At 52.3% G+C, this 19,300-nt stretch overlaps 1 protein-coding gene across 8 annotated transcripts in view; it reads left to right on the plus strand.

Moving 5' to 3' along the window:
- Window positions 1–19,300, plus strand: part of RNF220 (ring finger protein 220) — a 254,410-nt gene that overhangs the window by 210,869 nt on the left and 24,241 nt on the right. For all 8 annotated transcript variants that reach the window (XM_017540770.2, XM_017540768.2, XM_017540767.2 and 5 more), the window contains exons 3-5: window positions 5,750–5,882; window positions 14,180–14,225; window positions 18,027–18,128. In XM_017540770.2, coding sequence (XP_017396259.1) covers window positions 5,750–5,882; window positions 14,180–14,225; window positions 18,027–18,128 — 281 coding nt within the window. The remainder of the gene's footprint in view (window positions 1–5,749; window positions 5,883–14,179; window positions 14,226–18,026; window positions 18,129–19,300) is intronic.

The following is a 19,300-nucleotide window of genomic DNA, read 5'->3' on the forward strand; positions in this document are numbered from 1 at the left end:
AAAAAAAAAAGACAAGGTCTCACTCCGTAGCCCAGGCTGGAATGCTGCAGTGGTGCGATCATAGCTCACTGCAGCCTCAGCCCCAAATTCCTGGGCTCAAGTGATCCTCCTGCCTTAGCCTCCTAAGTAACTGGGAGTACAGGGACACGCCACCACAACTGGCTAATTTTTTTTATTTTTGTGTAGAGATCGGGTCTAACCATGTTGCCCAGGCTGGTCTCCAACTCCTGACCTTAAGCAGTCCTCCCACCTCGGCCTCTTGAAGTGCTGGGATTACAGGTTTGAGCCGCCACACTGGCCCCATGTACTTTTCTTTTCCTAAGACCACTCGGGATAATTGCTTCGTGTTTCCATCCATAGTTAGGTCCTAAGTTCCCTGAGGGCAGAGATTGCGCCTGGCTTGGTCGTTATTGTGTGGCATCTGTACTATAGCGACCCCTAGTGGGCATCCAGTAAACATCTGTGAAGTCCTATGAATCGTTAACTAGGTGAGTGGCTAGGTAGGTAGGTAGTTGGGTATTGTTCAGGTCTGGAATCAGACAGACCCGGACTTAAATCCCTGCTCTGAACTTTGTAGCTTTTTCACCACATGAACCCCATTTTCCTCATCAGTGTGATAGAGACAGTAACACCTACCTCAAAAGACCGCTGTAAGGATTCAATGAGATAAAGTATGTGTAGTATTGACCTACAGCCAACTATGTAATGATACTTGATAGACAGTTGTTATTATTAAAAATGGACAGATAATGGATGGATGATAGGTGGAGGGACAGATGGATACATTGACATAAACCAATAAACAGATATATGGGTAATGATGAATAGGAAGAAGGAACTCCATGGGGGCGAGAGTGGCCAGGGCCAGAGCACCTGCTGAGTGGTGATAGATCTGGGTCATAGAAGGGACGAAGGCCGGACACAGGCAAGGCAGGGCAGGTGTCAGGATGGGGCAGATCCAGGCACAAACAAACTTTGCTAGTGTGTCCTCCCTTTTACACAGCCCTGATTTCACTGGATCTTCACAGAAGTCCTGGGAGTTACGTATCATTATCCCCATTTCACACAAGGAGAAATGAGCTCAATGACATTAAGTGATTTGCCAAGGTCACACAACAGGCAAGAGGCAGTTCTACTGAATTCTGTTGACGTTTCTCTTTCTCGGTCACTAGGAAATGGAAGCCCTTCCGTTGCAGGGGTAAGGATAGGACACACGTGTACACGTGAACACACACATACACCCATATATATACTCTTAAAAGTCCCAGCCTCCAGGGCCATCTGTCATTAAAGTCACCTCACCCTCATTTCAACCCTCCTCATCCCTATCAGACACCAGGCAGTCAAGCCATGCCTTCTGTGGTCTGCAGAGAAAAGGTAATAGAGATGAGATTTGTTGCTTGGACAAGCAGAGAGGCGAGAGTGGAACTCTCATGCAACAGAACTGGGACAAAGCCAAACAGGACAAGCCAGAGAGGCCGTCTCATGCTGGGGAGCTGCAAGGCCAGATGAGGGTTAGTGGCCAAGGACGGGGAGGGCTTTCCCTTTGAACAAGACCCCCAGCCTCTATATGTCCAGTTCTGCAGCAGGCTTTGCTGTGGAAGATGGCCGGGAAGGAGCGGGCTGTGCCGGCCCTTGAGTTGCCTGTTCCCAATGGTCAACAATTCCCAACAGAGGGGGGCAGCAGAGGGCTGATCTAGGACCCTAGGTACCTGAGGCCTTGTTCCAGGCAAGAGGGCTGGACTGGTCGGAGCCTGGCCCAAGCTAGGAAGAGAGCTGCCTTGGCATGACCTCTCCTCTCCTCCTCAACAGGCCTGTCCTTCGCAGCTTACCATCAGTCACTCCCTGTTGGAGCCTCACTGTTGTTCAGTAGTAAAGGTATTATAGTGGCTCAGCAAGGAAAAAGGACCCTCTGGAGGTCATACAACTAGAGAGCCTCCAGGCCAGGACCTGATTGCCCTGCCTACCGGCCCCTGCCCCTACAGAGTTGCCTCTCTGCTCTTGGAGCTGGAGTTGCCCTGTGTAAGGCTGAGGATAGGGTCAGGGCCCCTCCCCTCCCTGCCCTCCTCCTGCTTGGGGGGATACCTGCAGCAGGCAGAGAAGTGGAGGTGGCAGGCACTCCGCAGCTGGGGTGGTGGGGAGGGAGGTGCGGTAATGAATGTGGACGGGAGGCGGAATGAGCGATCCATCTTTGCATGGGAGGGGAGGGGCTGCGGGCGTTCCCCCCACACACTCACACACTCAATCAGGCGCTGTCAGACCTCCGGCCGCCTGGCATTTTGGTGAAGAATCTCTCAGCTAAAAATTGTTGTCAGTCCCATTTCCTCGTTATCAGTGCAAGGGCTGAGGCAGCGCCCAGGGATTAGCAGGAACGGCAAGCGCCCGCACCCGCCATCCTCTGCAGATAACACCAGGCATCCCGCCTCACCTCCCCCATTCATCATCTTTAGCACTGACAGTCCATCCCGTCCCTGTCCCCATCCCCATCCCCTTGTGCTTCCCACATCTCCCCACTGTGCTGCTCAGCCCGGCTCCTGGCCTCCTGAGAAAGCGAGGCCTCCTCCCACCTGTGGCAAAAGGGCTTGGCTGGCTTTCGGGGCTGGGGGGTGTCACGGGCTGGAGAGAGGAACACCTGGGAGGACGCCTGCTGACAGCCTGCCTCTGGTGGGCTCAGTGTGCCCACCTGTGGTGCTGCCAGCAGTACTGGAGAAGGGATTCCTGCATCCGATGGGCAGCTGGACAAATGATTCCAGGGGTCTCGCCAGCCTGAAATGGACTTCCAAATTCTGGGAGCTATGGAAAGGAAGAGCCAGAGGATGCTTCCTCCCAAGCCTAGGAGGAGTATGGGGTTGAGGGCTTCATTTCCACCCCAGCAGGACCACAGCCCCCTCCTCTTGGCCATCCCCAGCGGTTTTATGGCCCGTTTTATGGCCACTGTAATGGCCCAGGTCAAAAGCTTCAGGGAGCTGTATTCTGGGAATTATGCAAACGAGGAGCAGGCCCAGGGCCAGAGTATGGATTTTGTCATTAAACCTGGGCAGGCCATGTCGTTAGTGCAGTAAAACCCACGTCATGACCACAGGTCTCAATATAAAATTATAGAGAACACAGCGGGGGAGGGGACGCAGGGGGCCCATGGCCATGCTGACACCTGCCACTCTAACCCCTGAGAAAATGGGGGGTGGGATGGAGGGCAGAGGCTGCAGGGTCCCTCCACTGATCCCTGCCAGTGCTGTTCCTGAAGCTGTGAGCCAGGAAGAGGGCCTATTGTCCTGATAGGGAAACTGAGGCCAAGCTGAGAAAAGTAGAATATCCCTGTGGCAGCAAAGCAGAGGAACTGAGTACAGGTAGGTAGGAATGCTGACGCCTGGTCCCCAGGCTTGGAGTGAGAAATCTGGGCTCCAGAAAGCCCTAAGAGCCAGACTTGGTGTCCCAGGCTAACGGGCTGAACCACTGATACTTCCAGCTCAGCTCAGACCCCATGTCTGGGATCCCCCTCTTTCTCCATTCTCCTGTCTTAACATTGCCCCCTTCACATCCCAGCCCCTGCCTCAATTATCCGTTCCAACAACCTTGTCAACTCCCTTGCTCCTCCTGCCTCCCACTGAGTGTCACCTCGCCCACAGATCCTGCCAACCTTGCTGGCCCCTTTCCACCCTCCCACGAATCTTTTGTGTCCTCCTCATAGTTACCAGCATTGACTGCAGTCACTGGCTCTCTTTTTGACTTTCCTACTAATCTGTGTTCTCCTCGAAGCCAAGGATACATCATACTTATCTCTGAGCTCTAGTTTCCCTAGAATAATACCTGACAGAATAATTGTTAAATGTTTGCTGAGTGAATAAGTAAATGAAGTCATGAGATCAAAAGCCAAGTAAAAGGACTGTGTCCTGTTCTGAGCCTCAATTTCCCTAGCTGTAAAATAAAGATAATGGCCTGGAGAATGTCTAGGGTCTTGTTCACCTCTGAGATTCTCCGGCTAACTGAAGGTGGGGGCAGAACAGAGACTGGACTCCTCATCTCCCACCTCCAGACCAGGGCCACATCTGCTCAGCTGTTCCCTGAGCATCTGAGGCACAGCCACCGATCAGTAGGACTTCCTCCCCTCCTCAGAGACCTTGCCACACAGACTGGAGCCTCCTGGATGGAGGGAGCTGCTGTCCCAGCCTGCGAAGGTTATCTGGCTTCCAGGACAGTCTGCTCTTCAGGCCCACCTTTCTTCTCCCTGTTTCTCTTTTCCTCCCTCTTGCTTCATCATGGAGCATCTAGGCTATGCCAGGCCTGCTATAAATTGTCTATACACATAAAGATAGATAAGAAATGGTCTATCCCACAAGGAACTCACAACTTATTCATTAACTCATTCATTTGCCTGGTATACTTCCAAGGTACAGCTTAAATTTCACTTCTTTGGTTAAGCCCTCTCTTTTTTCCAGTCCTCAAAACACACACCTAGAATGAATTGCTCCTTCCTTTGAGCCCTCAGATGACTCTATCTGGGCATCCAGGGGAGCCGTAATCATCCTCAGTCTTTTGTCAAAGGGAGGTGGGTTCTGTGTTCAGCCTGAACCTGAGGCTTCCTCAAGTACAAGGTTGCTAGAGTTCGCATATAAAAATAACTAGACATCTAGGTAAATTTGAATTCTAGAAAAATGGTAAGTAGCTTTTAGCATAAGTTGTCCCATGTAATACTTGGGACATACTTACACTAAAAAAATTCATTATCTGAAATGAACTGGGCATCCTGTGTGGAGTCTGGCAGCTCTACTGAGGCAGCCATCTTGCTCATCACTGGCATGGCCTTTACCTCTCAAAAGCTGATTTTGACCCCCTCCAAGCACCAGTGGAAAGAAGAAGAAGGAAGGAAGATCTGGGCTCAAGCTAAAGTCCTTTGTGCAGTCAAAGCATCCATGAATACACAAGGATGTTTCTAGACTAATAGAGTTCCTCAACCCCACACCTATAAGCAGAGGCTACAGAGCATTGCGTGTCCCCATGAGTGACAAGGGAGGGGGTTTAAACATCCCAGCTGGCCAGGCGCAGTGGCTCATGCCTGTAATCCTAGCACTTTGGGAGGCCAAGATGAAAGGATCACTTGAGGCCAGGGTTCAAGAACAGCCTGGTCAACATAGTGACACCCCCATCTCTGTAAAATAAATAAATAGGGCCAGGCACAGTGGCTCATGCCTCAATCCCAGCACTTTGGGAGACCAAGGCAGGCAGATGGCTTGAGGCCAGGAGTTTGAGACCAGGCTGGCCAACGTGAAGAGACCCCATCTCTACAAAAAATACAGAAATTAGTCCAGCATGGTGGTGCATGCCTGTAATCCCAGCTACTCAGAAGACTGAGGCAGGAGAATCACTTGAACCCAGGAGGCAGAGGTTGCAATGAGCCAAGATCATGCCACTGCACTCCAGCCTGGGCAACAGAGCAAGACTCTGTCTCTAATTAATTAATTAATTTTTAAAAGAAAATAATAGACGTCCCGTGGCGGGACAGGTACGTCCTAATAAATTTCTGACAGGGGTAGCTGGCTGAGGAGGTACCATTCAAGGCCACAGTCTCTGGAGCTGCAAGGAGGAGGGGTGCTCCTGGGCTCTGAAACCCTCAGGCCCCTCCTCTTCTTGGCCTTCTAGGCCAAGAAGCCCTAGGGAGCAGCAGCAGGCTTGGGTTTGAGGACTGGGATGCTGGGTCTGGCTCCTGGACCAGCCCAGCTTATGCGTCTGTCTGTTCTTCTCCCCTGACCAGGTAAGAAGAAAGCAGCGGCACTGTTCGACAGCCAGGCCCCGATTTGCCCCATCTGCCAGGTCCTGCTGAGGCCCAGTGAGCTGCAGGAGCATATGGAGCAGGAACTGGAGCAGCTGGCCCAACTGCCCTCGAGGTAAGCCACCTGCTGGGGAGCCTGCCTGCTGGAGGAGTCCACTCAGGGTTCTGGCCACCAGATCCCATACCCCAGTCCTTCAGGAGAAGACAGGACTCTGCCACCCTTCTCCACAACTCCGTTTCAATCCTCAGATCCTTCCACTGAATGGAGCTGCCTTCCTCTTCTTGCTCTATTTTTGGAGACGGGAGGAGAGTGACCCCTCAGGCCCCAGCCTCAAAGGAAAACACAGAGGAGCTAGACAGGGGATGAATCACTGCCACAGGTCCAGCACTGCCATGTTGAGCCTCAGAGCAGAAAAAAAGAAGCAGGTCCCCCGGCAGGCCCCTCACAAGTACAGCCAGGTCCTTCTTCCAGGGCAGTGGGCTACCTTCTCTATGAATCTCAGTGTCTGAAAGATGACAGTCTTGAGAATGTGCTCAGGTGTGTTCCCCACTGTCCCACCCACCTCACCCCCAGCCTCCCTCCCTTTCCCCTGCCTGGAGGACTGGGCTGAGCCTCCTCAAAGGCCTGCTGGAGGAACCAGGTTATCAAAAAGAGTAGAGGAGAGGTGTGGCAAATTACCTAAAATCTTAGCAGTTTAAAGCAACCGTTTCATTGTGCTCCTGGAATCTGTGGGGTCAGGAATTCAGACAGGGCACACAGGAGATGGCTGATGTCTGCTCCGTGATGTCTGGAGCTTTAGCTGGGAAGACTTGTTGGCTGGGAGCTGGGTCATGTGAAGGCTGCTTCCCTCACAAGGCTGGGGGTTGATGCTGGCTGCCAGCTGGGACCTCAGCTGAGGCTGGAATCAAAGCACCTACACAGGGCTTCTCCATGAGGCCTGGGCTTCCTTATAGCCTGCCCATCTCAGGGTGGTTGGACTTCTTGCATGGCAGCTTTGGGGTCTAAAAGCAAATGTTTTAGCCAATGAGATAGAAGCTGGATCACCTTTTATAACCCAGCCTCAAAGACACTGAATCTCACTTCCACTGTATTCTATCGATTGAGGCAGTATTAGACCACCCAGAATTCAAGGGGAGGGGACATACACCTCCCTTTTGATGGGAGAACTGGCAAGGTCAAATTGTAGAATTGTGTGTAGAATGGAAGATATGGTTGCAACCATCTTTGGAAAATACAATCTGCTACCGAGGGACAGCTTGCCCTGCTCCTCCCAGCCCCACCCTTTATTCAGTTCAAGTCATCAGACTTGACTGATCCTCCTTCCTTCTACCTTCTCACTGAATCTCCATGCAGAGTGCAGAGGATCCCACAGTGAATCAGAATGATCCCTACCCTTGGAAGTTCATAGCATGAGGGTAAGGAGGGTTGGGCAGTAGAAACCCGGAGGGACAGAGACTGCTATGCAGGAAGAACTGGAGCGGCAGGGTGTCAAGGAGGCACCAAACCCAGCACAGAGCACAGAAGGCTTCCTCAGGAAGGTGAGGCCTGAGCTGAATTTTGAAGGAAGAAATATTTAGTCATGTATCTCTGTATTACAAATTATCCTCAAACGTAGCAGTTAAACAACACACATTTATAATCTCCATTTCTGTGGTCATAAATTTGGGAACAGCTTAGCTGGATGGTTGTGGGTGGTTGTGGCTACTGGCTGGAGTCTCTCAATAAGCTGCAGTCAAGATAACAACCAAGGAAACAGTCATCTGAAGATCTGACTGAGACTGCAGGATCTGTTTCCAAGATGCTCACTCATGTGGCTATTAGCAGGGGGCCTCAATTCCCCTACATGTGGGTCTCTCTATAGGACAGCTTGAATTTCCCTATGACATGGCAGCTGACTTCCCACAGAGCATGCAATCCAAGAGAGGACTAGGGAGGAAGCCACAGTGCTTCCTATGATCTACTTTGGGAAGTCACACACTGTTGCTTCCACTCTATTCTGTTCTGTTCACTAGGAGCAAGTCATCAAGTCCAGCTTGCACTCAAGGGAGAAGAATTAAGCTCTATAAGCTCTACCCATTGAAGCGATCCATCTTCTATGCCAAGAATCCATAGGCATAGAAGATTATACTAGTGGTAATAATAATAATGCTTGTTGAACACTCACTCTGTACCAAATACTTTACATTGCATTAATTTATTTAATCTTCACAACAACCCTCTGAAGTAGGTAATAATAATTGCTCCCATTTTACAGAGGAAGAAACTGAGGTGCAGAGGAGTTAAGTGACATCTCTAAGGTTGCACAGCTAGTAAGTGATGAAGATAAGATTCAAACCTAAAGTAATCTGACTCCAGTACCCATGCTTTTAATCACTCCCCATCCCCACCATCCCCCCACACACCTGGGATTGGCCTGCCAGTGGCAGAAAGTGGAAAAAAAAATCCTTCTGCAATTGAGTTCCGTATTTTGGCTGTCCAGGAGGGGTCCTGTGTAATTTGCTCCCAGAGGAGGACTTCTAACAGGGTCAGAGAATAGAGGCAGAGGATAGAGGGGCCTGCCCAGCCTTGTAAAAGCAGTGCGCCCCTAAGAGCCTGGAGAATGGGGGCCCCCAGCTCTCTTTCTGCCTCCTCCGTGAGGGCCACTCTACAGTGCAGTCCCAGGTGCCCCACACCTGCAGTGCCCAGGTCATGCACTTCTGCCAACAGCCTTCCTTGTTCCACACCCCCACCCACGACCCTGCACAACCCCTCATCCCCCACATCCTCCCAGAGCATCCCCGCCCCGAGCTCCATGCCTCTCGCGGCTCTGTCTTGCGTCCCCGCATCTGTAGACCTCACGTCGCGGCCTGACCCAGCACCCTACGCCCATACCCTCTCCGAACGTGCACGCCCTGCGCCCCCGGCACGCGCCCCCCTCCAACCGGGTGTCTGACAGCCGGACAGCGGGATCTGCACAGCAAGTGAAATTCCCGTCGGATCGATAAAGCCGAAGCGCTGGCGGCGACGGGTCGATGGTTTTATCTGTCTCGGCCCCGCCGCGCCCGGCGCGCTGACAGTAGGACCGGCCGGCAAAGGCGTTCAAGGGCAGCCGCGCCCGCGCCCCCTCCCCTCGCTTCTCTCGCCCTCCCTCCCTGTGGCCGCTGCGCCCACCGGACTGCAGGCTGGACCGGCCCGCCGCCCCCCTCGTGATTTATCTGGATTTTTAATTGGAAAAAATTTGCGAATTAATTGATTTCAGGAACTTGCCAATTAACACTGTAATTGGGTGCGTGATAAATTCCCAAGGAGCGTGTCAGCTCCCTCCGGGCTGATGGCCGCGCAGTAGGGAGCGCGGGGAGGGCCCCAGCCTTGGCTGCCCTTGCCCCGCCCCTGCCCGCTCTCCGGAAGCCGGGACTGCAGAGGAGGTTGGGAAAAGACGACACACTGGGGCTCCTGAAACCCCTTCTCCACCCCCCACCATCAGCTCCCCGAGCAGAGGGGCCTGAGACCAGCCATTTCACAGATGGAGAAACTGAGGCCTGCAGGAGGGTGTGTGTGCCTCACTTCCAGGGTCCTGGTAGAGCCCAAATGAGGGCAGCTCCATCCACCAACACTGGGGTTGGAGGCTTTCTCCCCAGCTCTCCCTCTTTCCCTCCCCTCCCCTCTCCTCTCTGCTGCACCCTTCTTCCCCCTGCTGGCTCCTTCCTCTTCTCTCCTCTAACTGTCCCCTTTTCTCTCCTATACTGCCTTTGCCTCTGTTGCCTCCTTTGCCCTCCCTGGCCTTCCTCAGCCTAGCCAGCTCCTGTGTCTGTGGATGCTGCCACCTGGTGCCCTCCATCAACCTGGACAGGTCCCCCCACCACTTGACTCCTGCCTAAGGGGCTCTTCAGACTGGCCCAGTGTTCTGCCTCCTGCCTCCCTTTGCCCAACAGCACAGAGCAGGCCTCCCTAGGAGCAGGCTGCTATTTCAGACACACTCACAGGCTCAGAGAAGTAGGGACCTTCCAGCTCCAGGACTGGCTGTGTTTCAGACACAGGCACAAACATATACAGGACACACAGGTGTGCACACACCCCCATTCCAACACACAAATGTGCCCACACACACACACCCTGAAAGAAGCTATGTCCCATGAATGTCATTCCCACAGGTACATGGGTGTACAGACACTTACAGGAAGAGCAGTCAGCACTTCCCGTTAGCAAAGTCCTTACACTTTTCAAAGCATTTTTCCATTTGAGATCAGAGGCTGTGCCAGCACTCTCTGCCTCACCCCAGCCTTTATCTTTCCCCTTCTCAGTCCTGCACAGGGGCTCCAGTAGACCCCAGGACTTGGCCAGGTAGAACAAGGAGGGCAAAGTTAGATGGAGGACAGATTGTAGAGGGCCTTCAGTGCTGGAGGGCGTCCTCAGTGGGGTGGAGAGTAAGCCGAACATTCATGAGCCAGGGTGAAGCTTGGTCAGAGAGAGACAAGCAGGAGGGGCATGGTTTCCAGGCCAGCGTGGAGTGTGGGTTGAGTGTAGAAGCAGGGAGGCTAGGGACGAGGTTGGGCGGGATCCAGAGGAAAGTTGGTGAGGCTGACCCAGGACAGTGACAGTGGCAGTAGGGATGCAGAAGAGGGAATGACAAGAGACCAGGTGGGGGAAGAAGCCACAGGACTTAGCTGGGGTGCTTATTGGAAGGAAGCTTTCTAATTTGGATGACTGGAAGAGTGATGGTAGCAGAGAGGCAAGTGTCTGCGGGAAGGAGGGGACGCTGGGATGGTGATGGGGGAGGCACTGGATGTATGGAGAGATGGACAGGGACATAGATAGATGGGGGCTAGAGGTTGATGGGCAGGGTGTGGAGGAAGGGGTTGGCCCCCAGACTTCCCAGTGGCCCTCAGGCAGGAGTTTCCACCCAGAGAGATGAAGGAGCCTCAGGCATGGAGAGATTGCACAAAGCTAAAAGTGGGGCTTGGCTTGATGGGGCCTGAACTTAGAAAGAGATATTCTCTGGAAGGCTTCTGGAGCCACTCGAGATCAGGCCTCTGGGCTGGGAAGACAGCTCTCTGGCCAGCACTTTAAAAGGGCTGGAAGAAGCCAGAGGGAGGCTGGGTGACTCTAAAGGAGAGGCGGGGTGTGGAGATGGTAGTGCCCCCACCCCCACTTAAGCCTTATTTAAGGCCGGCCTCGGTGTTTGGTTGGGTAATGAACTAGATAAACAATTCCCCAAATAGATTAAAACGAAGTGTAACTTACAAAGGCGGCTGGTGATGATGGTTTATTCCTGGGCAGCGCACCATTTCTTTATTTCCAAGGATAATTCAGTGTAAATCACCTTAATTAAAAGTGTCAGCCCAGCCCATGAATATTGTACTTAGGAACGCGTTTCCTGGGTCCCAGTTATAATTTAAAACCCATGGATCACTAGGCAGCGAGTGACTGAGCAAGGGAGGAAATCGTTGGGGGCGGGCTGTGGAAACAGGGAGGGACGAAGGCAGAGCTGATGGGCTGGGCGGGAGCCAGCCTACCTACAGCTGCAGGCCTCAGACCTCTCTTCTAGGTGGCAGGCCCTTTAGCAGACTCCTCAGGCTCTGGGGGGCCAAGCACACTGGGAGGTAATCAGGTTGTTGCCAGGAAGACAGGGAGAGGGTCCCTTGCTCAGAGAGAGGCAAGGAGCCTCAGGTAGTACCAATCTAATGCAAGGGACAGTGAAGAGTGTTGCCAGGAAAAGATCCAGAGGAGTGGATCACAAAGTGACAGGCTGGACGTTCTGACCCTGAATGTCCCTGTTTCTGTTCACTAGCAGAGCAAACAGAAGCCCAGAGTCAGCAGTTCCCTCCCCAAAGTCACACGGCAACCAAAGAAATCTGTAATCTGCCCTCTATCCTAAGCCCTGAGTATCTTTAGGGAGGCAGCATGGGCAGTTAAAAGCCAGCACTGTGGAACTGGCCAGACACCAACTCAAATCCCAAGCACTCCTCGGACTGTGTCAACACAGAGATGATATTTGACCTGGTTCAACTTTGTAGAGATTTTGTGACGTTTCGGTGAGATAACACGTATTAAAGCCTGCACCTGTCACATACAGCGGGTGCCCAATCATTATTCATTCCTTCCTTTTCTGCTGCCACCTGACCCAACTGGAGATAATACTCATGTTCTAGGCCAGGGCAGAGCAAGCATGGTGTTGTGCCTCATTTCCGTACCAGAAATGGTGATGGCAGTATTTGTTTACTGAGTGAATGAAGGAGTGAAGGAATGATAAAAATCATAAACTCAAAAACTAGTTGCTTCTCAAAAGCAGCTGTGTGTCCTCCTTGAATCCCCAGTGCCTATATCAGGGCTGGCATGAACCATTTATGAGCAAAACATAATTGAACAGAACCTGTTCTAGCTGGCCTTCCTAGTCTGTGATGCCCCCACTGTGTGATTAGACTGGCTGACAGCTCTGTTTTTACACTCAGACCTTGGCCTCACTCTGGGCCTGGTGGCCTCCACACTGTGATGTACGTATGTTGTGTGTGTGCGCCTGGGGCTGACATTTGTGGGTACCTGTGTGTCTGGGTGTGTGTTGGTACACACAGGTGTCCATCTCTATGCATGTGTTTGACTTGTGCACATGAGCAGCTCGCATCCACTCTGTGTGGCTGTTGTGAATCTTTTTTCTGAGACAAAATCTTGGTCTTGTTGCCCAGGCTGGAGTGCAATGGCACAGTCTCGGCTCACTGCAACCTCCGCCTCCAGGATTCAAGCAATTCTCCTGCCTCAGCCTCCTGAGTAGCTGGGATTATAGGAGCCTGCCACCATGCCCAGCTCATTTTTGTAATTTTAGTAGAGACAGGGTTTCACCGTGTTGGCCAGGCTGGTCTCGAACTCCTGACCTCAGCTGATCCACCCACCTTGGCCTCCCAAAGTGCTGGAATTACAGGCATGAACCACTGTGCCCGGCCGTGAATCTGTCTTTATGGACATGTATCTGGGAATATGCCTCTGTGGCCCTGTGCATCTGTATGTGTCTGAGTCTACAGGTGTGACCACTTGTATCTGTGTGCCTGTTGGCAGAATTATAGGAATTCTACAGGTCTATGTGTGTGCATCTTTATACCCGGTTTTCTCAACCTCGGCACAGTTGACATTTGGGGTCAGATAATTCTTTGCTGTGAGAGGCTGTCCTGTTTAACATCCTCTACCTACTACATGCCAGTAGCAACCTCCCCTCCCTCCGCTCAAGTTTTGACAACCAAAAATGTCTCCAGACATTGCCAGATGTCCCCTGGGCAGGGAACATCCCTTCTGCTTCTCCCCTGTCCCCCATTGAGAGTCACCGCTGCATCTGAATCTTCCTGTGCGTTTGCGGGCATGTCCAGTATGTCTGTGTCTGGCCCTGTGGGTACCTGAGCTCATCTGTGGGTGTTCCTTATGTCTACACTCGGTAAGTCCCTATGTGCCCCATGCATTCTGCCTTGGATGTATGTCTGTATGTTCTTGTGCTTTCTGGATATATCTGTGGGTGTGCTGTACATGATACCTCATATGTGTGTCTGTGCGGGGACCCTGTGTGAATGGGCTTCGTCTGCCTCCGTGCATTCATCAGCCAGCACTTCTGTGAGCGTGTGTGTGTGTGTGTGTGTGTGAGTGCACGCGCATGAATGTGCAAGCACAGATGTGGTGAGCGCAGTGGGGGTGGCAGGCAGGGAGGGACAGGAACAGGGATATTAATGTTTCTGAAGTGGATCTGATTTGATACATCTTGTTCCATTGTCAGCATCTGTTTAGCGGGGATTTGTAATACTTTGTGGCTCTGGATCACTCATGCTTAGCGCAGGATGTGGCCTTGCATACCAATTTTGTTATTAAACACAGTCCTCGCCTCCCCCACAGCCCATCCATCACCTCCCACCCCAGCCCCCGCCTGCTCTGAGCTACCTACCATATTTCAGGGCCCAGCTCCCGCCCGCCTGCCGCGCCCGATGCCGGAGGGCCTGGGGCTGACGAATCAGGGGGAAATCATTCCTGGCCTAACACAGTTTGCAGCATGTTGGAGGGAGAATTGACAAGAGCCTTGTCAGCTCCATCACCTCAATCCCACAGGAGCTAAGGGTGGGCTGGGGACAAGGGGTGGACAGAAGGGGGCCTCCAGGACAGGCAGGATCTTCAGGGCTGATACCAGGAGTCAGGTAAAGCCCCCTTTCTTCAAAGCCACTAGGGAGTCGACCATGCCTAGTGTCTGTGTCTCCCTCCCAGGGGCCAGCACTAGCCCTTGGCCCATGAGAGAGACTGAGCTAGGCTGGGCCACTGGGATTGAAAGGAGTGGGTGGAGCTTGGCTGAGCTGGGCTGGGCTAGGCTGGCTATGCCTTCTCTGTCTTTGGGGTCTTCTTGCTACTCTACCCTTGCATGCCCTGTGCAGCAGGTAGAATGGTCACCCTGTTCTCTTCTTTCTTGGCAGCAAGAATTCCCTTCTGAAGGATGCCATGGCTCCAGGCACCCCCAAGGTAGGTGGCCAATTACATGTTTTCCTCCTGCCCATACTAACCTAGGCCTAACCAGAACTGGTTCCTCCTAAGAAAAAGGAGCTTTTCTAGTATCCTCAACTGTCTCCACCTTTTCTAGTGTCCTCAACTATCTCCAGGTCTTGAACATCATCCTGAGGCCTAGGGCTGTGCCATGTATGTGTGTGTGTGTGTGTGCGTGTGTGTGTGAGTAAGGGTATGCTCATCTAACTTCATCCTCTTCCAGCCAGGAGAGGGGTCAGAGTTAAGAATGGCCTGGGAGATGGGGGCGACCCAGACACTAAGGGTGAGAAGACTCAAAGGAAGAAAGTGAGCTACGGCAGATGAAGAAAAATAAAGAAATGGCCGGTGGCTTACACCTGTAATCCCAGCACTTTGGGAGGCTGAGGTGGGTGGATCACAAGGTTAAGAGATCGAGAGCATCCTGCCCAACATGATGAAACCCCATCTCTATTAAAAATACAAAAATTAGCTGGGCATGGTGGCACGTGCCTGTAGTCCCAGCTACTTGGGAGGCTGAGACAGGAGAATCGCTTGAACCTGGGAGGCAGAGGTTGCAGTGAGCCAAGATCATGCCACTGCACTCCATCCTGGCAACAAAGCGAGACTCCGACTCAAAAAAAAAAGAAATGCAGGTCAAGACAGACAGTGCAGGGCCCTAGAAGCCAAACTATGGGGGACAGGGTGGTGTGTGTGTGGGCCTAAAAGCCAAACTATGGGGGACAGGGTGGGGTGTGTGTGTGTGTGTGTGTGTGTGTGTGTGTGTACTTTGTCCTGAGAGCAACAAGGAGCCAAGGAAGAGGGTGGACTCATTTGGGGAGCCAGTCTGCCTCTCTGAACAAATCCTATGGGAGAAAGACTTGAAAGCATCAGATGGAGAAAGGAAAAATGAAGAGCAAGTATCTGGCTCAAAGGAGGGGCCAGAGGCCTTAGCACAATGACATCTGTACCAAGAGCTCCCCATAGATGGCCATAGACACAGTGGGTACTACTTCCCCAAAAGTGGTTTTGAAGGGATGGATACGAGGGGAGGAGAACCAAACCCTTACGCACTGAGTATCCCCTTCCCCACTCCTCAGTAGAAGGCTACATCCTTTTTCCCACAATTATTCAGAAAGGGAAGCCATCCCTGGCCCATTTTATAGGGAGTGAGGAGTGACTATGGAAGATCTGAGAATGGGTGGAATCAGTGAAGGAGAGTATGGAGAGATTAGAGCAAAAGCCAAGACGAGAATCTGGGGGCCTCCTGCACTTGGCATCAAGATAAGGTCCAGGAAGCAGGGAAGGAGACAGAGGGGAACACTCAGTGTGTTGGGAGGGGCGCAGGAGAGCATGGCATCTAAGGATCCTAAGGAAGAATGTTTCTAAATGTATCAGGTGGTCAGGAGTCAAACAGGGGAAGCCTGGAGAAGGGGCCCACTGCAGTCACTGGTGACGTCTAAGAGGGGAGTTTGGGAGAGGAGCCAGAGTGACAAGTATCACCCCCATGGGGTAGGCCCAAATGCCGGGCAAGCCTTTCAAAAGTGTGGGAATGGATCTTGCACTTTCGTTTAGAAAACGGCTCACCTGCAGCAAGCTGAGAGAGGAGGAGCAGAGCGCCTAGCCCAGCCTTGGGTGGGTGTAGGCCTTGGCCAAGGAGGCAAAGCGCCAAAGAGAAAGGAGGGCAGGGGAAGGGGCAGCAGGCAGCTGCAGACTCACAGAGGTAGGGAGCTATACTCACTGAGTGTGGCCCAGCCTGCAGCATTCAGTGGTGTGTTTCAGGAAAGTCACAGACAAGTTTCCAAGTCCACCACCACAGGTGACATCTGACACCTGAGCATGGCTGGCAGGACTGGGGACTTGGACATCAGTAAGGCCTGTAGTCTAAGGACAAACCCCTGGCAGACACAATATACCTCCATCCCTAGCTCCCCACATATGCAGACCCATACACACACTCAGGTCAGAATACAAACACAGGAAGTCTTAAACGTGTGTCCTGAAACCACAGACGTAGGTATACTGACCATCAGACACAGAGACAAGGGACACTTGCTCACCTACTTCCAGATATATGCTCACACCCCCAAAGCTGAGCAGTTCAGGGTCTATCCCTGGCCTTGACCTAGGCTTTAGGAAAGCAGGTCATGAGTGGAAGAGGCGAGAGAGAGAGAGAAGGTTCAAGCAAGAGACTGAAAGGACAGGGAGAAGGAGGGAGGGAGGAGGAGGAGAGGGTGAGGGGCCTTTGACAAGATTGATGGCCTCGTTGCCATTAAGAAAAAAATTAGCCGGTGGCGGCTATCATATTAAAGGGTGAAGAAGCCGTGAATTATTTTCTTAAAGATCTTATCGCTTACAATGATAATTTTACCTTCCAAAAGGCCACTTTTAATGAGGCGAAGAGCCAGGCAAAAAGTCATGATTTAATGCCGGGATTTTTTTTTTCAAAACACATTTTACTGCTTTTTGGTCCATGTTTAAAAAGCGCCAGTGACCTTTTTTTATTCCGCTTGCCCCAGGTGTAATGCTGAGGCCTCTCAGGGCTTCTAACCTAGAGAGAATGAGAGAGAGAAAGCGCACAAACATGAGCTTTCTCTTGGGCCGGCGGTCGGGGTGACCCACACTGTTTCCCCTCCTTAGCATCTTCCTCGGGACCAAAGAAGGAGAAGAACATTGCCTGAGAGCACCTCCTTTCTGAGCTGGGGGCTGGGTCACCCAAGAGGCCTCCCACTGGGCTTGGGTGGGTGAAGAAGGAGCTCTAAGTTGCAGAGAATCCCGCGCAGGCTCTTTCCAGCATCTTCTTTCCTCCAGCTCCTGGGGTGTGGGCAAGTCAGGGAGCCCTGCCAGACCAGCAGCTGTCTCTTCCCTTTCCAGGGCACTTGCCTGAGGATGCGCAGCGTGGCCACCGCATGCGGGTCACATCCTAAGGCTCAGCCAGAGATGAAGGATAAATGGCTGCTCCATCTTTCCCAAATTGCTTTCTTTGGCCTGTCACTGGCGATTTGGTGTGGTTTTCTAAGCTAGGGAGGACTCCTAGGGAATTGTGTGCTTCCGGCTCAGAGCTTACAGGCTGGGGAACGTGGGGGGAGGAAGTATGGATTGCTTTCAGGCCTCCAGGCCCCCAGTTTGCAGCTGAACAGGCCTTGGCAAGAGCTGGCTCTTAGGCAGAACGTGCCATGTGGTATTTAGAATTGTGGTGCTCGCACACATTTCAAGCAGACAGTTTATTAATCTAAACTGCAGGCATATGTGGAAGAGGCCATACAAGATTGACATGGGGGGATTAGTTTTGCTGGGGTTTTTGCTAGGTTCATCACCGTAGCACCGGGATAAATGGACCAGCGTACATCCCTAGCTGCAGGTGAGAAACTCACATACTATTTAATTTACTGTCTCCATTGTATGGCTGCCATCAGCCTGTATTAAGGGCAGGCAGGGTAGCGGGTATATAGCTTTATCCCCAACCCTTCATGGGGATCCTAGCATCTTTGCTCTCCAAGGGAAAACAAAGCATATATAGTCTCCACTGGGAGTGGACTGGGAGTCCTGCCCCACTGGGGCAGAGATTAGCCTAAGCAGGGTCCCTCGGGCAGTCTCTACTCATCCCTAAAACCAAGCCATCCTCTCTCACAACCACACTCCCAGGACTCGACACCATGCCTTCAGAATCTCAAGAGTGGTCCTTCTATCCCTCAGCCTCCTTCTCTTTGCCTGGCTCCCCAAAGCTCCACGGGACTGGGAACCCGAGGGACTGACTGTAGGTCTCATTCAGCCTGAGGCCACATGTCCTTTTTCTTCTTCCAGTCCCTCCTGTTGTCTGCTTCCATCAAGAGGGAAGGAGAGTCTCCAACAGCATCACCCCACTCATCTGCCACTGATGACCTCCACCACTCAGACAGATACCAGGTGAGGAGGGGTGGCGGGTGGCCGTGAGAAGCAAGCTGTCCTGGGGGAGACCTTCAGTGGCATGCCTGGTGCTAATTCCTCCTCTTCCCCACAGGCCACAGGAGAGTCCTGAACTGTGTTTCGTTCCCTTTGTGTCGAGTGCCCCTAAATGAACTCAGGAGGCATAGGTATCAGAGAACAGGCCTTAAATAGATGGATTTTAGGGAGAGATGGTCACATGAGCTCTGAGTACCTCTGAATCATTCTGTCCATCAGGAAGTATCCTATGGGGTTTGGTTTCATGAGAGACCCAGATACATAGCCCAGAATCACCTGAAGATTTTAGACTTCAAAAGCACAATACCTTAAGCAAATAACCATTCAATTCCGTCAAACCTTGATATCAGGCCCAGATGGAGAGACAGGTAGACACTGCCTGTGAGTGTCTTGGGCAAATAGGAAGGGAGTCATCACACAGTCCTATAAGCTCAGAGCAAAGGGGCCTAAGGGGAGCATCTTAGCTATAGATGGACATTCTCTGGAGTAGGAAGGGCTTCCCCCAAAACTTTTATCTAAGGAGAGACAGAGCCCAGCCTTTGAGAACCCCAGAGCCATCAGATGAAAGAAAACAGAGGCTGTTCCACAGAACATTTGTCTAAATAGCAACGGGGTTTCTCAGGGAGGCTCAGTGTGAGAAGGAAAGAACAGCCCTGATCTGATATGGAAAGACAGGGCTGCAGGGACCTGTAAGCTGGAGTAGAGAAACAGGGGCCCTGCTGGCACACCAGAGCCCTGGGTGGGAATTAGGGAAAGGAGTTCTCTCTGCACCCCTTCCTTCCAGCTGACACAGCCTGGCCTGGCACAGGGTGCACAGCTTGGAGAGTAGAGTGCCCAGCATGGCTGGACACAGCCTCTGCCGAATGCCTTCGCATGGGACTCAAACTGCGTAGCCCAAAGTGCAAGCCCTGGGAAAGGATCCCTGCTCTCTCTAAGGGAGCCCTAGTTTCAGAGAGGAAGCCCAATAAACCCCTGGGAGACACTGCCCTGATCCAGACAACCCCAGGGAATTCTGATCTGAGAGGGAACAGAGACAAGGCTTTGTTCCAGAGCATTCTGGTCCAGAGGAATAGACAGAGGCCTGCCTTCAGAGGTCTATCCTCTGTACTTCACTCACAGCATGTGCCTTGCCATCT

Source organism: Cebus imitator, unplaced genomic scaffold, assembly GCF_001604975.1.
Source record: "Cebus imitator isolate Cc_AM_T3 unplaced genomic scaffold, Cebus_imitator-1.0 Scaffold129, whole genome shotgun sequence".
In the NCBI taxonomy this organism is placed as follows: domain Eukaryota; kingdom Metazoa; phylum Chordata; class Mammalia; order Primates; family Cebidae; genus Cebus; species Cebus imitator.